General features: G+C 46.7%; 1 protein-coding gene across 1 annotated transcript in view; it reads left to right on the top strand.

Moving 5' to 3' along the window:
• The window catches only part of METTL24 (methyltransferase like 24), a 139,563-nt gene extending 123,180 nt beyond the window's left edge, over positions 1–16,383 (top strand). The window contains exon 5 of the mRNA XM_063917129.1: positions 6,155–16,383. Coding sequence (XP_063773199.1) covers positions 6,155–6,469 — 315 coding nt within the window. The 3' untranslated portion in view covers positions 6,470–16,383. The remainder of the gene's footprint in view (positions 1–6,154) is intronic.
• The last annotated feature ends 298 nt before the right edge of the window (positions 16,384–16,681 follow it).

Genomic DNA, 16,681 nt, shown 5'->3' with positions numbered 1-16,681 from the left:
GCATTTTCATTCACTGTACAGGTGCACCTCCGCCTTGTATTTGGCATGGGTATGGATCATTATATCAACCCTAATTAGGTCGAACCCATATGGTCGACATGAAAAAAGTCAATAAGGTCTTTAGGTCCCCATGGAAAAGGTAGACACTGGAACAGTCGATAGCTACAGCTGACATGGAAAATGGTAGACATACCTTTTTTTGTGTCATTTTCGCCGTCAGAGTGCAGGGAGCCCCAACTAGTTTATTGCATCCCTGTGCTGTGGGTAAGGTGCCTCGCACAGGTTACTATTACCAGCTGTGGTCCACGTGGATGGTAAAGTACAGTCTGGATACCATTTAGGACTTCCAGCAGTAGGACTAGATGCCTGATTACACGTAATCTATCTTCTTTTAATTAAACTTCTGCATCTATAAAGTCTTTCTCTGGGCCAAATATAATATCCTTAGAATTGCCGCAAGTTGCTAGATTTCGGCAGTTTGTCTGTTGACCCTAAGATACACAAAGAACATACATGTACGAAAACAGATTTGAAAAATAGGATTTTAATACCTACCGGTAAATCCTTTTCTCCTAGTCCGTAGAGGATGCTGGGGACTCCAAAAGGACCATGGGGTATAGACGGGATCCGCAGGAGACATGGGCACACTATAAGACTTTGAATGAGTGTGAACTGGCTCCTCCCTCTATGCCCCTCCTCCAGACCTCAGTTATAGGAACTGTGCCCAGGGAGATGGACATTTTGAGAAAAAGGATTTTTGTTAACCAAGGGTGAGAAATACACCAGCTCACACCACAATACACCGTACAACATGGCTTGTAAGCAATACCAGTTAACAGCATGAACTAAAACAGCAACAAGCTGAACATAACCGATACACAACCGTCGTGTAACAGGAGCAATAACTATCAATACAACTGCAAAAACCAGTCCGCACTGGGATGGGCGCCCAGCATCCTCTACGGACTAGGAGAAAAGGATTTACTGGTAGGTATTAAAATCCTATTTTCTCTTTCGTCCTAGAGTATGCTGGGGACTCCAGAAGGACCATGGGGTCTATACCAAAGCTCCAGACCGGGTGGGAGAGTGCGGACGTTTTTGCAGCACCGGTTGAGCAAACATGAGGTCCTCATCAGCCAGGGTATCAAACTTGTAGAACTTAGCAAAAGTGTTTGAACCCGACCACGTAGCTGCTCGGCAAAGTTGAAGCGCCGAGACTCCTCGGGCAGCCGCCCAAGATGAGCCCACCTTCCTGGTAGAATGGGCTTTCACTGACTTCGGCAACGGCAATCCAGCCGTAGAATGAGCATGCCGAATCGTATTACAGATCCAGCGTGCAATAATTTGCTTGGAAGCAGAAGCCCCAATTCTGTTGGGAGCATATAGGACAAACAGAGCCTCTGATTTCCTAATTTTAGCCGTTCTGGCGACATAAATTTTCAAAGCTCTAACTACATCGAGAGATTTTGACACAGCCAAGGCATCCATAGCCACCGGCACCACAATAGGTTGGTTTATGTGAAACGAAGAAACCACCTTCGGCAGAAATTGTTGCCGAGTTCTCAATTCCGCTCTATCCACATGGTAATTCAAATAGGGGCTCTTGTGAGACAAAGCCGCCAATTCCGACACCCGTCTTGCGGACGCCAAGGCCAAAAGCATGACCACTTTCCAAGTGAGAAATTTCAACTCAACCTTTCGCAAAAGGTTCAAACCAGTGAGACATAAGAAATTGCAACACCACGTCAAGATCCCACGGTGCCACGGGTGGCACAAACGGAGGATGGATGTGCAGCACTCCCTTCACGAAAGTCTGAACCTCTGGAAGGGCGGCCAATTCTTTTTGAAATAAAATAGATAAAGCCGAAATCTGCACTTTAATGGAACCTAATTTCAGGCCTGCATCCACGCCTGCCTGTAAAAAATGGAGGAAACGACCCAGCTAAAACTCCTCCGTAGGAGCCTTCTTGGCTTCACACCAAGACACATACTTTATCCAAATACGGTGAAAATGCTTCGCCGTGACCTCCTTTCTAGCCTTAAGGAGAGTGGGGATGACTTCCCCGGGAATACCCTTTCGAGCTAGGATTTGGCGTTCAACTTCTACGCCGTCAAACGCAACCGCGGTAAGTCCTGGAAGATGCACGGCCCCTCTGTAGCTTCTTGTTGAGGCGAGACGCCATCATGTCTATTTGAGGAATTCCCCAACGACTTGTCACTTCTGCAAAGACATCTTGATGAAGACCCCACTCTCCTGGATGGAGATCGTGTCTTCTGAGGAAGTCTGCTTCCCAGTTGTCCACGCCCAGAAGGAAAACCGATGACAGAGCACTTACATGCTTTTCCGCCCAGCGGAGAACCTTTGTGGCCTCCGCCATAGCCGCTCTGCTCTTTGTTCCGCCCTGGCGGTTTATGTACGCCACCGCTGTTACGTTGTCCGACTGAATCAGGACAAGTAGACCTCGAAGAAAATGTTCCGCTTGCAGAAGGCCGTTGTAGATGGCTCTTAGTTCCAGAACGCTTATGTGCAGACAAGCTTCCTGGCTTGACCATTTTCCCTGGAAATTTTTTCCCTGTGTGACTGCTCCCCAGCCTCGGAGACTTGCATCAGTGGTCACCAGGACCCAATCCTGGATCCCGAACCTGCGTCCCTCTAGGAGGTGAGAACTTTGAAGCCACCACAGGAGAGATATTCTGGTCCGGGAAGATAGACTTATTTTCCGGTGCATGTGTAGGTGAGACCCGGACCACTTGTCCAACAGGTCCCACTGAAATACCCGGGCATGAAACCTGCCAAACGGAATTGCTTCGTAAGCTGCAACCATCTTCCCCAGCACCCGAGTGCATTGATGGATCGACACTCTTGCCGGTTTCAGAATCTCCTTGACCATGGTCTGGATTTCCAGAGCTTATCCCGCTGGGAGAAACACTCTCTGCAGTTCCGTGTCCAGGATCATGCCCAAGAAAGACAGCCGAATTGTCGGAATCAACTGTGACTTTGGCAAATTTAGAATCCAACCATTTTGTTGCAGAACTGTCAGGGAGAGTGCCACGTTTCTTAGCAACTGCTCCTTTGATCTCACCTTTATCAGGAGATCGTCCAAGTACGGGATAATTGTGACACCCTGCTTGCGTAGGAGTACCATCATTTCCGCCATTACTTTGAAGACCCTCGGGGCCGTGGAAAGACCAAACGGCAACATATGAAATTGGTAATAACAATCCTGAACCGCAAACCTCAGGAAAGCTTGATGTGGAGGATATATTGGGACATGTAAGTAGGCATCTTTTATGTCGACTGACGCCATAAAATCCCCCCTCCCCCTTCCAGACTGGAGATCACTGCTCGAAGAGATTCCATCTCGAACTTGAAAGTTTTCAAATACAGATTGAGGGATTTTAGGTTCAGGATCGGTCTGACCGAGCCATCCGGCTTTGGTACGACAAAGAGGCTCGAATAAAACCCTTCTCCCCGTTGAGACGGGGGTACCGTGACAATGACACGCTGTTGACACAGCTTTTGTATTGCAGCACTCACTACTTCCCTTTCTGGGATAGAAACTGGCAAGGCTGATTTGAAAAATCGGTGGGGGGTACCTCCTGAAACTCCAGTTTGTACCCTTGGGACACTATGTCTAACACCCAAGAATCCAGGCCCGAGTGAAACCAGACCTGACTGAAGATTCGGAGATGCGCCCCCACCGGTACGGACTCCTGTAGAGGAGCCCCAGCGTCATGCGGTGGACTTGGCAGAAGCCGGGGAGGACTTCTGGTCCTGAGAGACTGGCACAGCAGGCGACCTTTTTCCCCTTCCTCTACCTTTAGAGGCAAGGAAGGACGACCCTCTTCCTTTTTTGTATTTATTAGGCCGAAAGGACTGCATCTGATAATGGGGCATCTTTTTCTGTTGTGCAGGAACATAATGAAGAAAGGATGACTTACCCGCTGTAGCCGTAGACACCAGGTCAGCGAGGCCGTCACCAAACAAGACACTACCTTTATATGGGAGAGCTTCCATAGCTTTCTTAGAGTCGGCATCAGCATTCCATTGATGAATCCACAGCGCTCTCCTGGCCGAGATTGCCATGGCATTGGGCCTTGACCCCAAGAGGCCAATATCCCTCGCCGCATCCTTTAGGTAAGCTGCAGCGTCCCCGATATAACCGAGAGTCAAAAGAATGTTATCCCTATCCAGGGTATCCATGTCAGATGCCAAATTATCTGCCCACTTACCAATAGCACTACTCACCCATGCCGATGCCACGGCAGGTCTGAGCAGTGCACCCGTAGTGACATAAATGGCTTTTAAGGTTGTTTCCTGCGTACGATCCGCAGGGTCTGTAAGGGCAGCAGTGTCAGGAAACGGAAGCGCCACCTTCTTGGACAGCCGTGATAAAGCCTTGTCCACATTGGGAGATGTCTCCCACTTTTCCCTGTCGTCAGAGGGGAAAGGATATGCCATTAGAATTCTCTTGGGAATCTGCCACCTTTTGTCAGGAGATTCCCAAGTTTTTTCACAAAGAGCGTTCAGCTCATGAGAGGGGGGAAACGTCACCTCAGGCTTTTTTCCCTTATACAAACAAACCCTTGTATCTGGAACAGCAGGTACTTCAGAAATATGTAAAACATCTTTAATTGCCACAATCATGTACTGATTACTCTTAACCAATTTTGGATGTAAACTGGCCTCACTATAGTCGACACTGGAATCAGAGTCCGTGTCGGTATCAGTATCCGCCATCTGGGTAAATGAACGCTTTTGTGACCCTGAGGGGGCCTGTACCTGAGACAAAGCGTCCTCCAAGGAATTTCTCTACGTGTGCGTCTGAGAATCAGATTTATCCAGTCTTCTAGTCAATAACGCCACATTTGCATTCAATGTACTCAACATATTCACCCAATCAGCGGTCGGCGGTACCGACAGAGTCACTCCCAGCTCCTTATCTGCACCCACTGCAATTTCCTCCGGGGAGGAACACTCAGCCTCCGACATGTCGACACACACGTACCGACATGCACAAACACACTGGCTATAGGGGACAGACCTACAGGAAAGCCTGTTAGAGAAACACAGAGGGAGTTTACCAGCTCACACCTCAGCGCCTATTCCAGTAGAGCAAATACACACTGCCTCAGATGTCTGCGCTGTTATATTAAAGGGTTAATAGCACCAAATTTCTGTGCCCCCCCCTGTTTTGCTTCCTGTTACTTGTGCAGGAGAGTGGAGGTCCGGGCCAGCGTCTCTGCAGCCTGTGAAGAGAAAATGGCGCTGGTAAGCTGTGAGGGCTAAGCCACGCCCCCTCAACGGCGCGCTGTAGTACCGCTCAAAATTTTAATATTTATACTGGTGGGGGCTATATTTAGTGCCTAGGCACTTACAATATATATATTTTGGCAAGTTTATCACTCCAGTAATCATGCTACCCAGGGCGCCCCCCCTGTGCCCTGTACCCTGCAAGTGCCATCTGAAGTGAGTATGGGACCATGGCGCCCAGCGCGACTGCTGTGCAGTACCTCATTACTGAAGTCTTCTGCCGTCACTGAAGTCTTCTGATCTTCTTTATACTCACCCGGCTTCTTTCTTCTGGCTTCTGTGAGGGGGTTGACGGCGCGGCTCCGGGAACAAGCAGCTAGGCGCACCAAGTGATCGAACCCTCTGGAGCTAATGGTGTCCAGTAGCCTAAGAAGCAGAGCCCTTAACTAAGAAGAAGTAGGTCTGACTTCTCTCCCCTCAGTCCCGCGAAGCAGGGAGCCTGTAACCAGCAGGTCTCTCTGAAAATAAAAAACCTAACAAAGTCTTTTCAGAGAAACTCAGGAGAGCTCCCCTAGTGTGTGTCCAGTCTCTCTGGGCACAAATCTAACTGAGGGGCACAGAGGGAGGAGCCAGTTCACACCCATTCAAAGTCTTATAGTGTGCCCATGTCTCCTGCGGATTCCGTCTATACCACATGGTACTTTTGGAGTCCCCCGCATCCTCTAGGACGTAAGAGAAATTAAATTTTAAAACTTTATTTAGATTGCCTGATAAAGGTGTTAGTATATGAATGCTTGTTGCGCTCATTGAGTTGATGGATATTGTATCTGAAAGTTTAGTGAAGTAGCTGCAAATGTGACTAATACTGCTTGTCATGATTTTCGTTATGATTACTTACAGATTGATGTCCTTAAAGCAGACATGGAAAGTGCAGAATGGAAGATCTTGGAAAACCTCATTCTAGAGGGCACTGTCGAGCAGGTTGGACAGCTTATTATGGAGATCCACCTCCACTGGCCCGGCTTTGAAGTCAGCGGAAATGACAGCAGCGTTGTTAGATACTGGTACAGTTTGTTCAAAGAACTTGAACATAAGGACTTTAAACTTTTCTACACATACAAGGATTTATCTAAGCCACAAATGTTCCTTAAAAAGGAGGTCTTTAATGCAAGCAGCTGCTATATACTTAGCTGGGTAAATACCAGGTGGATGTGACACAAAGATGTCTATGGAATTGGACCAAAAAAGACCATAATTTCTCAAGAAAAAGTCTACAATACTGTGCTTGATGAATGAGAAAACCATTGAATATTTAAATGATGTAAAATTAGAACATTTCATAGTATACACATTTGGGGGATAGTTTTTATGAATAATGATCATCAGTTTATTTTTCAGGGTAGTTTTACTTTGGTATGTCTTTATAAAATAATGTTTTCTGCATCTCTGTAGTAAAATACGATACTTTTAAATATTGCCAGATGCATCACTTAAACCAGAGGTTCCCAAACTGTGTGCCGTGGCTCCCTGGGGTGCCTCGGGACACTTGCAGGGGTGCCCTGGGTTGGTGTTCCAGGACCAATTCTTCATGGTCAACATATTCATGGTCAATATAATAGGCAAAACCAGTGCTGGTGGCTGCCAGTCATAAAATATGTGGCCAAACAGAAGCAAATCTTGTCCCTCACCACACAACTGACCCTAAAGATGACATATAAACGCAACCTACTTTCGAAATTTCTCAATAAGAATTTTTTTGCCTAGGGGTGCCGTGAAAAAAATTCTGATATTCTAGGGCGCCGTGATTCAAAAAAGTTTGGAAATCACTGACTTAAACTATTTGGAAAGGTTATTGTTAAAGGGTGATGCATTCAGGTTCACATGCAGAGGCCACTTATCGGCTTCTAAATTTGAAGCTATCACCTACATACAGTAGAGGCAGCTATATAGCCAGTTTTGATGTAGCAAATTAATAGATTACATTCTCTTGAATTTTGATTAATTTCACAGAATAGCAGATTACAGAGTATATATAAAATGCGTGAATTTAAGAGCTTCTACTGAGCAACTATCACTTCATACACACTCGTGCTGGCTATAATAAAGCAGTATTCAATATACTAATGAGGTGGGGAGGAGTCAATACAATGTACTTTTTGCATTGAAATGAACAGCAGAATTTAATATTAATAATTCTGTGCAATTTACTACAATACAGTTATTGCTTTTGTTAATGATCAATAGGACATATTATCAATATTCTTTATATAGCACCAATAAATTATGCAGCACTTTAATGAGAATGTTTAAGCTTTCACTTCAATCCTTGCCCCAGGAGCATAAAGTCTAAATCTTCTAATGCACAGACATCAGTTTCATCAGAAACTAAACATACAAACTCAACACAGATGGTATTCAGTTTACAGTAGATCCAAACACATAGGGGTAGATTTGCTAAGGCATTTAAAAATTGGTGGTGTTGCCCAGAGAAACTAATCAGATTCTGTCTATAATTTTCTAGAATGTAATAGAGAAATGATAGCTGGAACCTGATTGGTTGCTACAGGCAACATCACTTTTTTTTTTTTAGAAGCTATAGCACAGTAAATATACCTCAGTCTCAACGCTGCAAAATGGTCATAATGTAGTACTCAAACACCCCGGACAAAATAATATGGAATGCTCACATTAGACATTAATATGGAGTAACATCACCACCTGCTTTACTGACAGCTCAGATTTTCTGAGGCATGCTATCAATATAACTCTGGATCACATTCATATCGCTTTGCGCCCATTCCATGACCAAGCAGTGTTTCAATGCAACCACATTTGGAGGGTGTTTGTGTTTCTTCTTCACAGCCCATTCTGACATGTCCCAAATTTCTCAATGACATTGAGATCTGGCAAATTGGAGGGTCACTGGAGATGTGGCACATGAGTTTGGTGCTCTGCAAACCAATACTGCACAATCCTAGTGCGATGGACAGTACAGTTATTCTGAAACAGTGTATCCACGAGATGGTCTTAGTCCAGTGATGGGGAACCTTTGGCACTCCAGCTGTTGTTCAACTACACATCTCAGCTTGCCCTGCTAGTTTTGCTATTTGGCCATGCTAAAACTGTAGCAGGGCATGCTGGGATGTGTAGTTCAACAACATCTGGAGTGCTAAAGGTTCCCCATCACTGTCTTAGTCCTTCAGAAACTGGACAAATGGCAAAACCGTATGATCCGACAATGTCACATAGTCACCACTTTCATGCGATTGGACACCTCGACCAAGGGTTCAGCTCCAGCACTCGAAATACACCCCCAAAGCATATGACACTTCCCCCTCTTTTCTGCACAGCTCGTTGGACACAGTCTGGTTGGAATGCTTCCCCAGCCCTTCTCAGGACCGGCCGTCATTAGAATATAAGCAAAATCTGGATTCATCAGACAATATGATGTGTATCCACTATTCAATGGTCAAGTAACAATGCTGTTTCTTTTCGATGGTTGTTAACCTAGGAAGCACCCGGTCTATACGACTAAAAACTCAACCCATGCAATTCACGCCGAAGTGTTCGTTCTGACACTGGTTGGCTGGGTTCGGCGTTGTACTGTTAGAGCAGTTCCTTACGCATTTGGAATCGATTGGTGGGATCTTGGCGCCCTAAATGCCTGCGGTTCTGATTTGTCATGATCGACTTTTGGACACTGTTCCGCCGCTGAGATTCTTGGTGTCCATGCTTCTTCTACTGTAGATGGATACTGCTCACTGTCTTAGAGGGCACACCAACAAACACTGCCACCTACAGGCTATGGCCATGCTCTCTGCCAAAAACAATGGCTCCCTTTGGCCACTCAGTCATGTCACATGTATGACCCATAGTGCCACCTGAAAAAGAAACATCTCAACAAATTTGCATTGCATCATTACCTCAGACATTCACAATGATCTTCCAATAGTTTTAGTACCACCATCTACACGCAAGTTCACGTCCCACGTTGTTGAACTTATACCCCATTGTCTTTCCGCATTCCATATTATTTTTCCCGGAGTGTATATTCTAATATTTAAAGAGGGTATAGGTGACATCTGTTGTCTACAGATAACAATGCGAGCAAAAGCGGTACTTTTACTCTTGGGCCTATTTCTTAAAAAACTGGCAATAGAGATTGTTTTCATTTGTCACTTATTGCAGTGGCAGAAAATATCCTATAACTAAAAAAAAATAGCTGGGGCAAATGAGTGATGCTCATAGCTGCTTAGTGATAGTGACTGGGAGCGATTAGCAAAGAGATTGCCTAAAGAATCTCTAGAAATATGCACTTCATTTAAATAACGCATTTGGTCATTGAATATGTACATGTACTGCAGTGACGTGCGGTGGGGTGAGGCAGGTGAGGCAGAGCCTTTCCTGTCATACTAACGTTTGTACTGCTAGGATCCTTATGAAATAGGCTTCACCATTCTTTGCAAGGGAAGCTATAAAAAGCTGAAAACAATGCTATCTCTGGTGTTAAACTCTAATAGATAGGTAGAAGCCCCATCTCTGGCTGAAAGCCAGTACTCACGGCCCGATGCGGGAGAGATGTGTGCTGAGCAAACCGCTCAGCACACATTTCTCCCGGCGCTCAGCACAGCGCGATGTGTGCTGAGCGTGCGGGGGGAGACGGCGCTCATTTCACCAAGCGGGTGAAGTGAGCGACCTGCTAGATTGGCCAATCTAGCACCAGCGATAGCGATGCGCACGGCTGCGCATCGCTATCACTGTTAGGGCTACACACGGAGCGATCTTGCTGAAAATCTAAGCAATCTAGTCAGATTGCTTAGATTATCGCTCTGTGTATACCCCCCTTTTCTATTACGTCCTAGAGGATGCTGGGGACTCCGTAAGGACCATGGTGAATAGATGGGCTCCGCAGGAGACATGGGCACTAAAAAGAACTTTAGGTATGGGTGTGCACTGGCTCCTCCCTCTATGCCCCTCCTCCAGACCTCAGTTTAATACTGTGCCCAGAGGAGACTGGGTGCACTACAGGGAGTTCTCCTGAGCTTCCTGGAATAAAAGTATTTTGTTAGGTTTTTTATGTTCAGGGAGACCTGCTGGCAACAGGCTCCCTGCATCGTGGGACTGAGGAGAGAGAAGCAGATCTACTTAAATGTTAGGCAACTGCTTCTTAGGCTACTGGACACCATTAGCTCCAGAGGGAGTCAGAACGCAGGTCTCCCCTCGCGGTTCGTCCCGGAGCCGCACCGCCGTCCTCCTCGCAGAGCCGGAAGATAGAAACTGGGTGAGTATGAGAAGATAGAAAACTTCAGAGGCGGCAGAAGACTTCAGAGCTTCACTGAGGTAACGCTGCGCGCCATTGCTCCCACACAGAACACACACAGCGCACACTGTTGGGTGCAGGGCGCAGGGGGGGCGCCCTGGGCAGCAATGTTAAAACCTCTAGGTCTGGCTAAATACTGTAAATACACTTGGTTGTGGTATATTTAAGAGATCCCTGCCAGTTTGTTTAAAATAGAGCGGGACCGAAGCCCGCCGTTGAGGGGGCGGAGCTTGTCCCTCAGCACTCACCAGCGCCATTTTCCTCCAGAGCACACGCTGAGAAGCTGGCTCCCCGGACTCTCCCCTGCTGATCACCGGTGACAGAGGGTTTTAAAGAAGGGGGGGGGGGGGGGACTTATTTGGCGCAGTATATATATAATAAAAAGCGCTTTATCTGGGTATTTTTTACCAGGGTTATTGGCGCTGGGTGTGTGCTGGCAGACTCTCTCTGTCTCTACAAAGGGCCTTGTTGGGGAACTGTCTCCAGATTAAAGATTTCCCTGAGTGTGTGGGGTGTCGGTACGTACGTGTCGGCATGTCTGAAGCAGAAGGCTCTTCGGGATGAGGTGGAGCGCATGAGTGTGGTGTCCCCGTCGGCAACGCCGACACCTGACTGGTTGGATATGTGGAATGTTTTAAATGCAAATGTGAATTTATTGCACAAACGGTTGGACAAAGCAGAGTCCAGGGAATGTACAGGGGGTCATACCCTGCCTTTCCCTATGTCACAGGGGCCGCCTGGGTCTCAAAAACGTCCACTTTCTCCAGTAGTAGACACGGATACCGACACGGATTCTGACTCCAGTGTCGACTATGATGATGCGAGGTTGCAGCCAAAATTGGCTAAAAGTATTCATTATATGATTATGGCTATAAGGGATGTGCTACATATCACAGATGACCCCTCTGTACCTAACACGAGGGTCCACATGTTTAAAGAAAAGAAGACTGAGGTTACTTTTCCACCTTCATATGAACTAAATGAGTTATTTGAGAGTGCTTGGGAAACTCCAGACAAGAAACTGCAGATTCCCAAAATGATTATTATGGCGTATCCTTTCCCGATTAAGGACAGGATACGGTGGGAATCCTCCCCAAGGGTGGACAAAGCGTTAACACGCCTTTCCAAAAAGGTGGCGCTGCCGTCTCAGGATACCGCAACCCTCAGGGATCCTGCTGATTGCAAGCAGGAGACTACCTTGAAGTCAATTTACACACATACTGGTACATTACTCAGACCGGCAATAGCGTCGGCTTGGGTTTGTAGTGCTGTAATAGCGTGGACTGATACCTTTATCTGCTGATATGGATACGATGGATAAGGAAACTATTTTATTGACCCTGGGTCATATTAAGGATGCGGTCCTTTATATGAGAGATGCTCAGAGGGATGTGGGCAGACTGGGTTCCAGAGCGAACGCTATGGCGATTTCTGCCAGGCGAGCCCTGTGGACCCGACAGTAGACGGGTGATGCCGACTCGAAACGGCATATGGAGGTTTTGACTTACAAAGGTGAGGAATTGTTTGGGGAAGGTCTCACGGACCTAGTTTCCACGGCTACTGCAGGTAAATCAAATTTTTTTGCCTTATGTTTCCTCACAGCCGAAGAAAGCGCTACATTATCAGATGCAGTCCTTTCGGTCGCATAAATCCAAGAGAGCTCGGGGATCTTCCTTTCTTGCCAGAGGTAAGGGCAAGGGGAAAAAGCTGCCAGCTACAGCCAGTTCCCAGGAACAGAAGTCCTCCCCGGCTTCTACTAAATCCACCGCATGACGCTGGAGCTCCGTTGAGGGAACCCGCCCCAGTGGGGGCACGTCTTCGACTTTTCAGCCATGTCTGGGTTCACTCTCAGGTGGATCCCTGGGCAACAGACATTGTATCTCAGGGGTACAGGCTGGAATTCGAAGAGGTGCCTCCTCGCCGGTTTTTCAAATCGGCACTGCCGGATTCTTCCCCGGAGAGGGAGGTAGTTTTGGCAGCAATTTAAAAATTGTGCCTTCAACAAGTGGTGGTCAAAGTTCCCCTGCTTCAGCAAGGGATGGGCTATTATTCAACCCTGTTTGTGGTCCCGAAGCCGGACGGTTCGGTCAGACCCATTCTGAATTTAAAATCCTTAAACCTATACTTAGAGGTTCAAGTTCAAGATGGAATCGCTCAGAGAGGTCATCGCCAGCCTGGAAGGGGGGGATTATATGGTGTCCCTAGACATAAAGGATGCATACCTTCATGTCCCCATATATCCACCTCATCAGGCGTTCCTGAGGTTTGTGGTGCAGGATTGTCATTACCAATTTCAGACATTGCCGTTTGGGCTTTCCACGGCCCCGAGGATTTTTACCAAATGAATGGCAGAAATGATGGTGCTCCTGCGCAAGCAGGGTGTCACAATTATCCCATACTTGGACGATCTCCTGATAAAAGCGAGATCGAGAGAGCAGTTGCTGGACAGTGTATCACTCACCCTGAGGGTGTTGCAACAGCACGGCTGGATTCTCAATATCCCGAAGTCACAGTTAGTCCCAACGACCCGATTGCCTTTCTTAGGCATGATTCTGGACAAGGAACAAAAGAGGGTCTTTCTCCCGATGGAAAAGGCCCAGGAACTTCAGGGCTTGGTCAGGGACCTGTTGAAGCCAGAAAGGGTGTCAGTGCATCACTGCACTCGAGTTCTGGGAAAAATGGTGGCGTCTTACGAGGCCATTCCTTTCGGCAGGTTCCATGCGAGGGCTTTTCAATGGGACCTTCTGGACAAGTGGTCCGGATCACATCTACAGATTCATCAAATGATCAGCCTGTCCCCCAGGGCCAGGGTATCTCTCCTGTGGTGGCTGCAGAGTACTCACCTTCTAGAGGGTCGCAGGTTCGGCATTCAGGACTGGGTTCTGGTAACCATGGACGCGAGCCTCCGAGGCTGGTGAGCAGTCACGCAGGGAAGAAACTTCCAGGGTCTGTGGTCAAGCCAGGAAGCTTGTCTGCACATAAATGTGCTGGAATTAAGGGCCATATACAACGGCCTTCGGCAAGCAGAGACCTTACTTCGAGGTCTACCGGTTCTGATTCAGTCAGACAACATCAGAGCAGTGGCTCATGTAAACCGCCAAGGCAGCACAAGGAGCAGAGTCGCAATGGCAGAAGCCTCAAAGATTCTTCGATGGGCGGAGAGCCATGTCAGCGCTCTGACAGCAGTCTTCATTCCGCGAGTGGACAACTGGGAAGCAGACTTCCTAAGCAGACACGATCTGCATCCCGGAGAGTGGGGACTTCATCAGGAAGTCTTCGCAGAAATTGTAAGTCAGTGGGGTCTGCCTCAAATAGACATGATGGCATCACGCCTCAACAGGAAACCTCTGAGATATTGCGCCAGGTCAAGGGACCCTCAGGCGGTTGCAGTGGACGCACTAGTGACACCGTGGGTGTTTCAGTCGGTCTATGTGTTCCCTCCTCTTCCTCTCATGTCAAAAATACTGAGAGTCATAAGGCGAAGAGGTGTACAAACAATTGTCATTGCTCCAGATTAGCCTCGAAGGGCCCGGTATCCGGATCTGCAGGAAATGCTCACAGAGGATCCGTGGCCTCTTCCTCTCAGGGAAGACCTGTTACAACAAGGGCCTTGTCTGTTCCAGGACTTACCGCGTCTGCGTTTGACGGCATGGCGGTTGAACGCAGGATCCTAGCGGAGAAGGGCATTCCAGATGAGGTCATTCCTACTCTGATAAAGGCTAGGAAGGAGGTGACAGCGAAACATTATCACCGTATATGGAGGAAGTATGTGTCTTGGTGCGAAGCCAGGACTGCTCCTCCGGAAGAATTCCATCTGGGCCGTTTTCTTCACTTTCTGCAAACTGGAGTGAATTTGGGCCTAAAATTAGGCTCCATTAAGGTTCAGATTTCGGCCCTATCCATTTTCTTTCAAAAGGAATTGGCTTCTCTTCCGGAAGTCCAGACTTTTGTGAAAGGGGTGCTGCATATCCAGCCTCCTTTTGCGCCTCCGGTGGCACCATGGGACCTTAACGTGGTGTTACGTTTTCTTAAGTCTCACTGGTTTGAACCTCTTCAAACAGTTGAATTGATGTATCTCACTTGGAAAGTGGTCATGTTGTTGGCCTTGGCTTCGGCACGGCGAGTGTCTGAGTTGGCGGCTTTGTCTCACAAAAGCCCTTATCTGATTTTCCATGTGGATAGAGCTGAGTTGCGGACTCGTCCTCAATTTTTGCCTAAGGTGGTTTCTTCCTTTAATATGAACCAACCTATTGTGGTGCCTGTGGCTACAAGGGACGTGGAGGATTCAGCGTCCCTGGATGTGGTCAGGGCATTGAAAATTTATGTGGCCAGAACGGCTCGGGTTAGGAAAACAGAGGCCCTGTTTGTCCTATATGCAGCCTGCTTCTAAGCAGACTATTGCTCATTGGATCTGTAACACGATTCAGCAGGCTCATGCTACGGCTGGATTGCCGTTACCAAATTCGGTAAAGGCCCATTCCACTAGGAAGGTGGGCTCTTCTTGGGCGGCTGCCCGAGGTGTCTTAGCATTACAGCTTTGCCGAGCAGCTACTTGGTCGGGTTCAAACACCTTTGCTAAGTTCTACAAGTTTGATACCCTGGCTGATGAGGACCTCATGTTTGCTCAATCATTGCTGCAGAGTCATCCGCACTCTCCCGCCCAGTCTGGAGCTTTGGTATAATCCCCATGGTCCTTACGGAGTCCCCAGCATCCTCTAGGACGTAAGAGAAAATAAGATTTTAAACCTACTGGTAAATCTTTTTCTCCTAGTCCGTAGAGGATGCTGGGCACCCGTCCCAGTGCGGACTTCATTCTGCAAGACTTGTATACAGTTATTACTTGCACAAGGGTTTTTTGTTGCAGTTCTGATCGGTCTTTGATGATGTTTTGTTTCATACTGTTGACTGGTTCGTATAATCCAAGTTATACTGTGTGGATGGTGTGGGCTGGTATGAATCTTGCCCTTGGATTTCCAAAATCCTTTACTCGTACTGTCCGTCTCCTCTGGGCACAGTTTCTCTAACTGAGGTCTGGAGGAGGGGCATAGAGGGAGGAGCCAGTGCAGACCCATTCCTAAAGTTATTTTTAGTGCCCATGTCTCCTGCGGAGCCCGTCTATTCCCCATGGTCCTTACGGAGTCCCCAGTATCCTCTACGGACTAGGAGAAAAAGATTTACCGGTAGGTTCACTGGAGGTAGGGCCACTGTGATAAATAGATGTCTCAGTGACCTCAGGAGCTGCTGCAATTGACGGGTGTTTTCAGGGGATTTGAGGATTATGGGTGACCATGTCCATATTCCAATGATAGGGATTCCAAACTCTGATTCTTTAAGGATAACGCAAGTAGAGCATGTAAGCACACTTAATTTAAACCCTGCAACATGAGGCGGTGTAGTGTGCAGTCTTCAAACATTGAGAATAGCACAACCACGTATATTAAGAAAGACTTGACATGAAACACAACTCTACATGACACTGCATCATGGGCAGGAATTTTGGCTATGTCACTTGAAACCAAACATTTCATTTATATCTACCTACGACAACTTGCAATTCTCGTGTTTAAATCTGGCTAGATTAATTTAAAACCCCCCCCCCAAAAAAAAAAAAAACAGAACACCTACTGTAACTTGGACTATTCCCCTCTTCAGCCGCCTGTAATTTTGTGTTATAAGATATACGGTTTTATAAGATTACATGATTGCTTAAATATGTGAAATCTAAAATATGTATGGTCAATTCCTATACACGTTTGGAAAGGATAGCTTATCTTTGTAATGCATTAAACACAGCTGGATTGTGTTGTCATGGTGTTGGTTAAGTATTTTTTTTTTTAGAAATATATTTATTTAAAACTAATTGCTTGTGTGTGAATGGTGGTTTACCCTGTATGATGTACTTCTAACTGCAATCCACTGAAAACATGGAATGTGTGGTTTATTTATTCATAAAACACCTGTAAGAATATGCATCTTATTTTGTAACTTTTTTTTTTAAACTTATTTTCTGTAAGTTAATATTAATGATTTCCAATTGCTTAATTAGCTTTAAATACGTTTAGTATTCCATTAGAATTATATTTAAAGCCTAGAGGGACTTTAAGCAA

This window comes from Pseudophryne corroboree, chromosome 4 (genome assembly GCF_028390025.1).
Source record: "Pseudophryne corroboree isolate aPseCor3 chromosome 4, aPseCor3.hap2, whole genome shotgun sequence".
Lineage (NCBI taxonomy): Eukaryota > Metazoa > Chordata > Amphibia > Anura > Myobatrachidae > Pseudophryne > Pseudophryne corroboree.
This window is presented reverse-complemented; position numbering and strand designations above follow the sequence as displayed.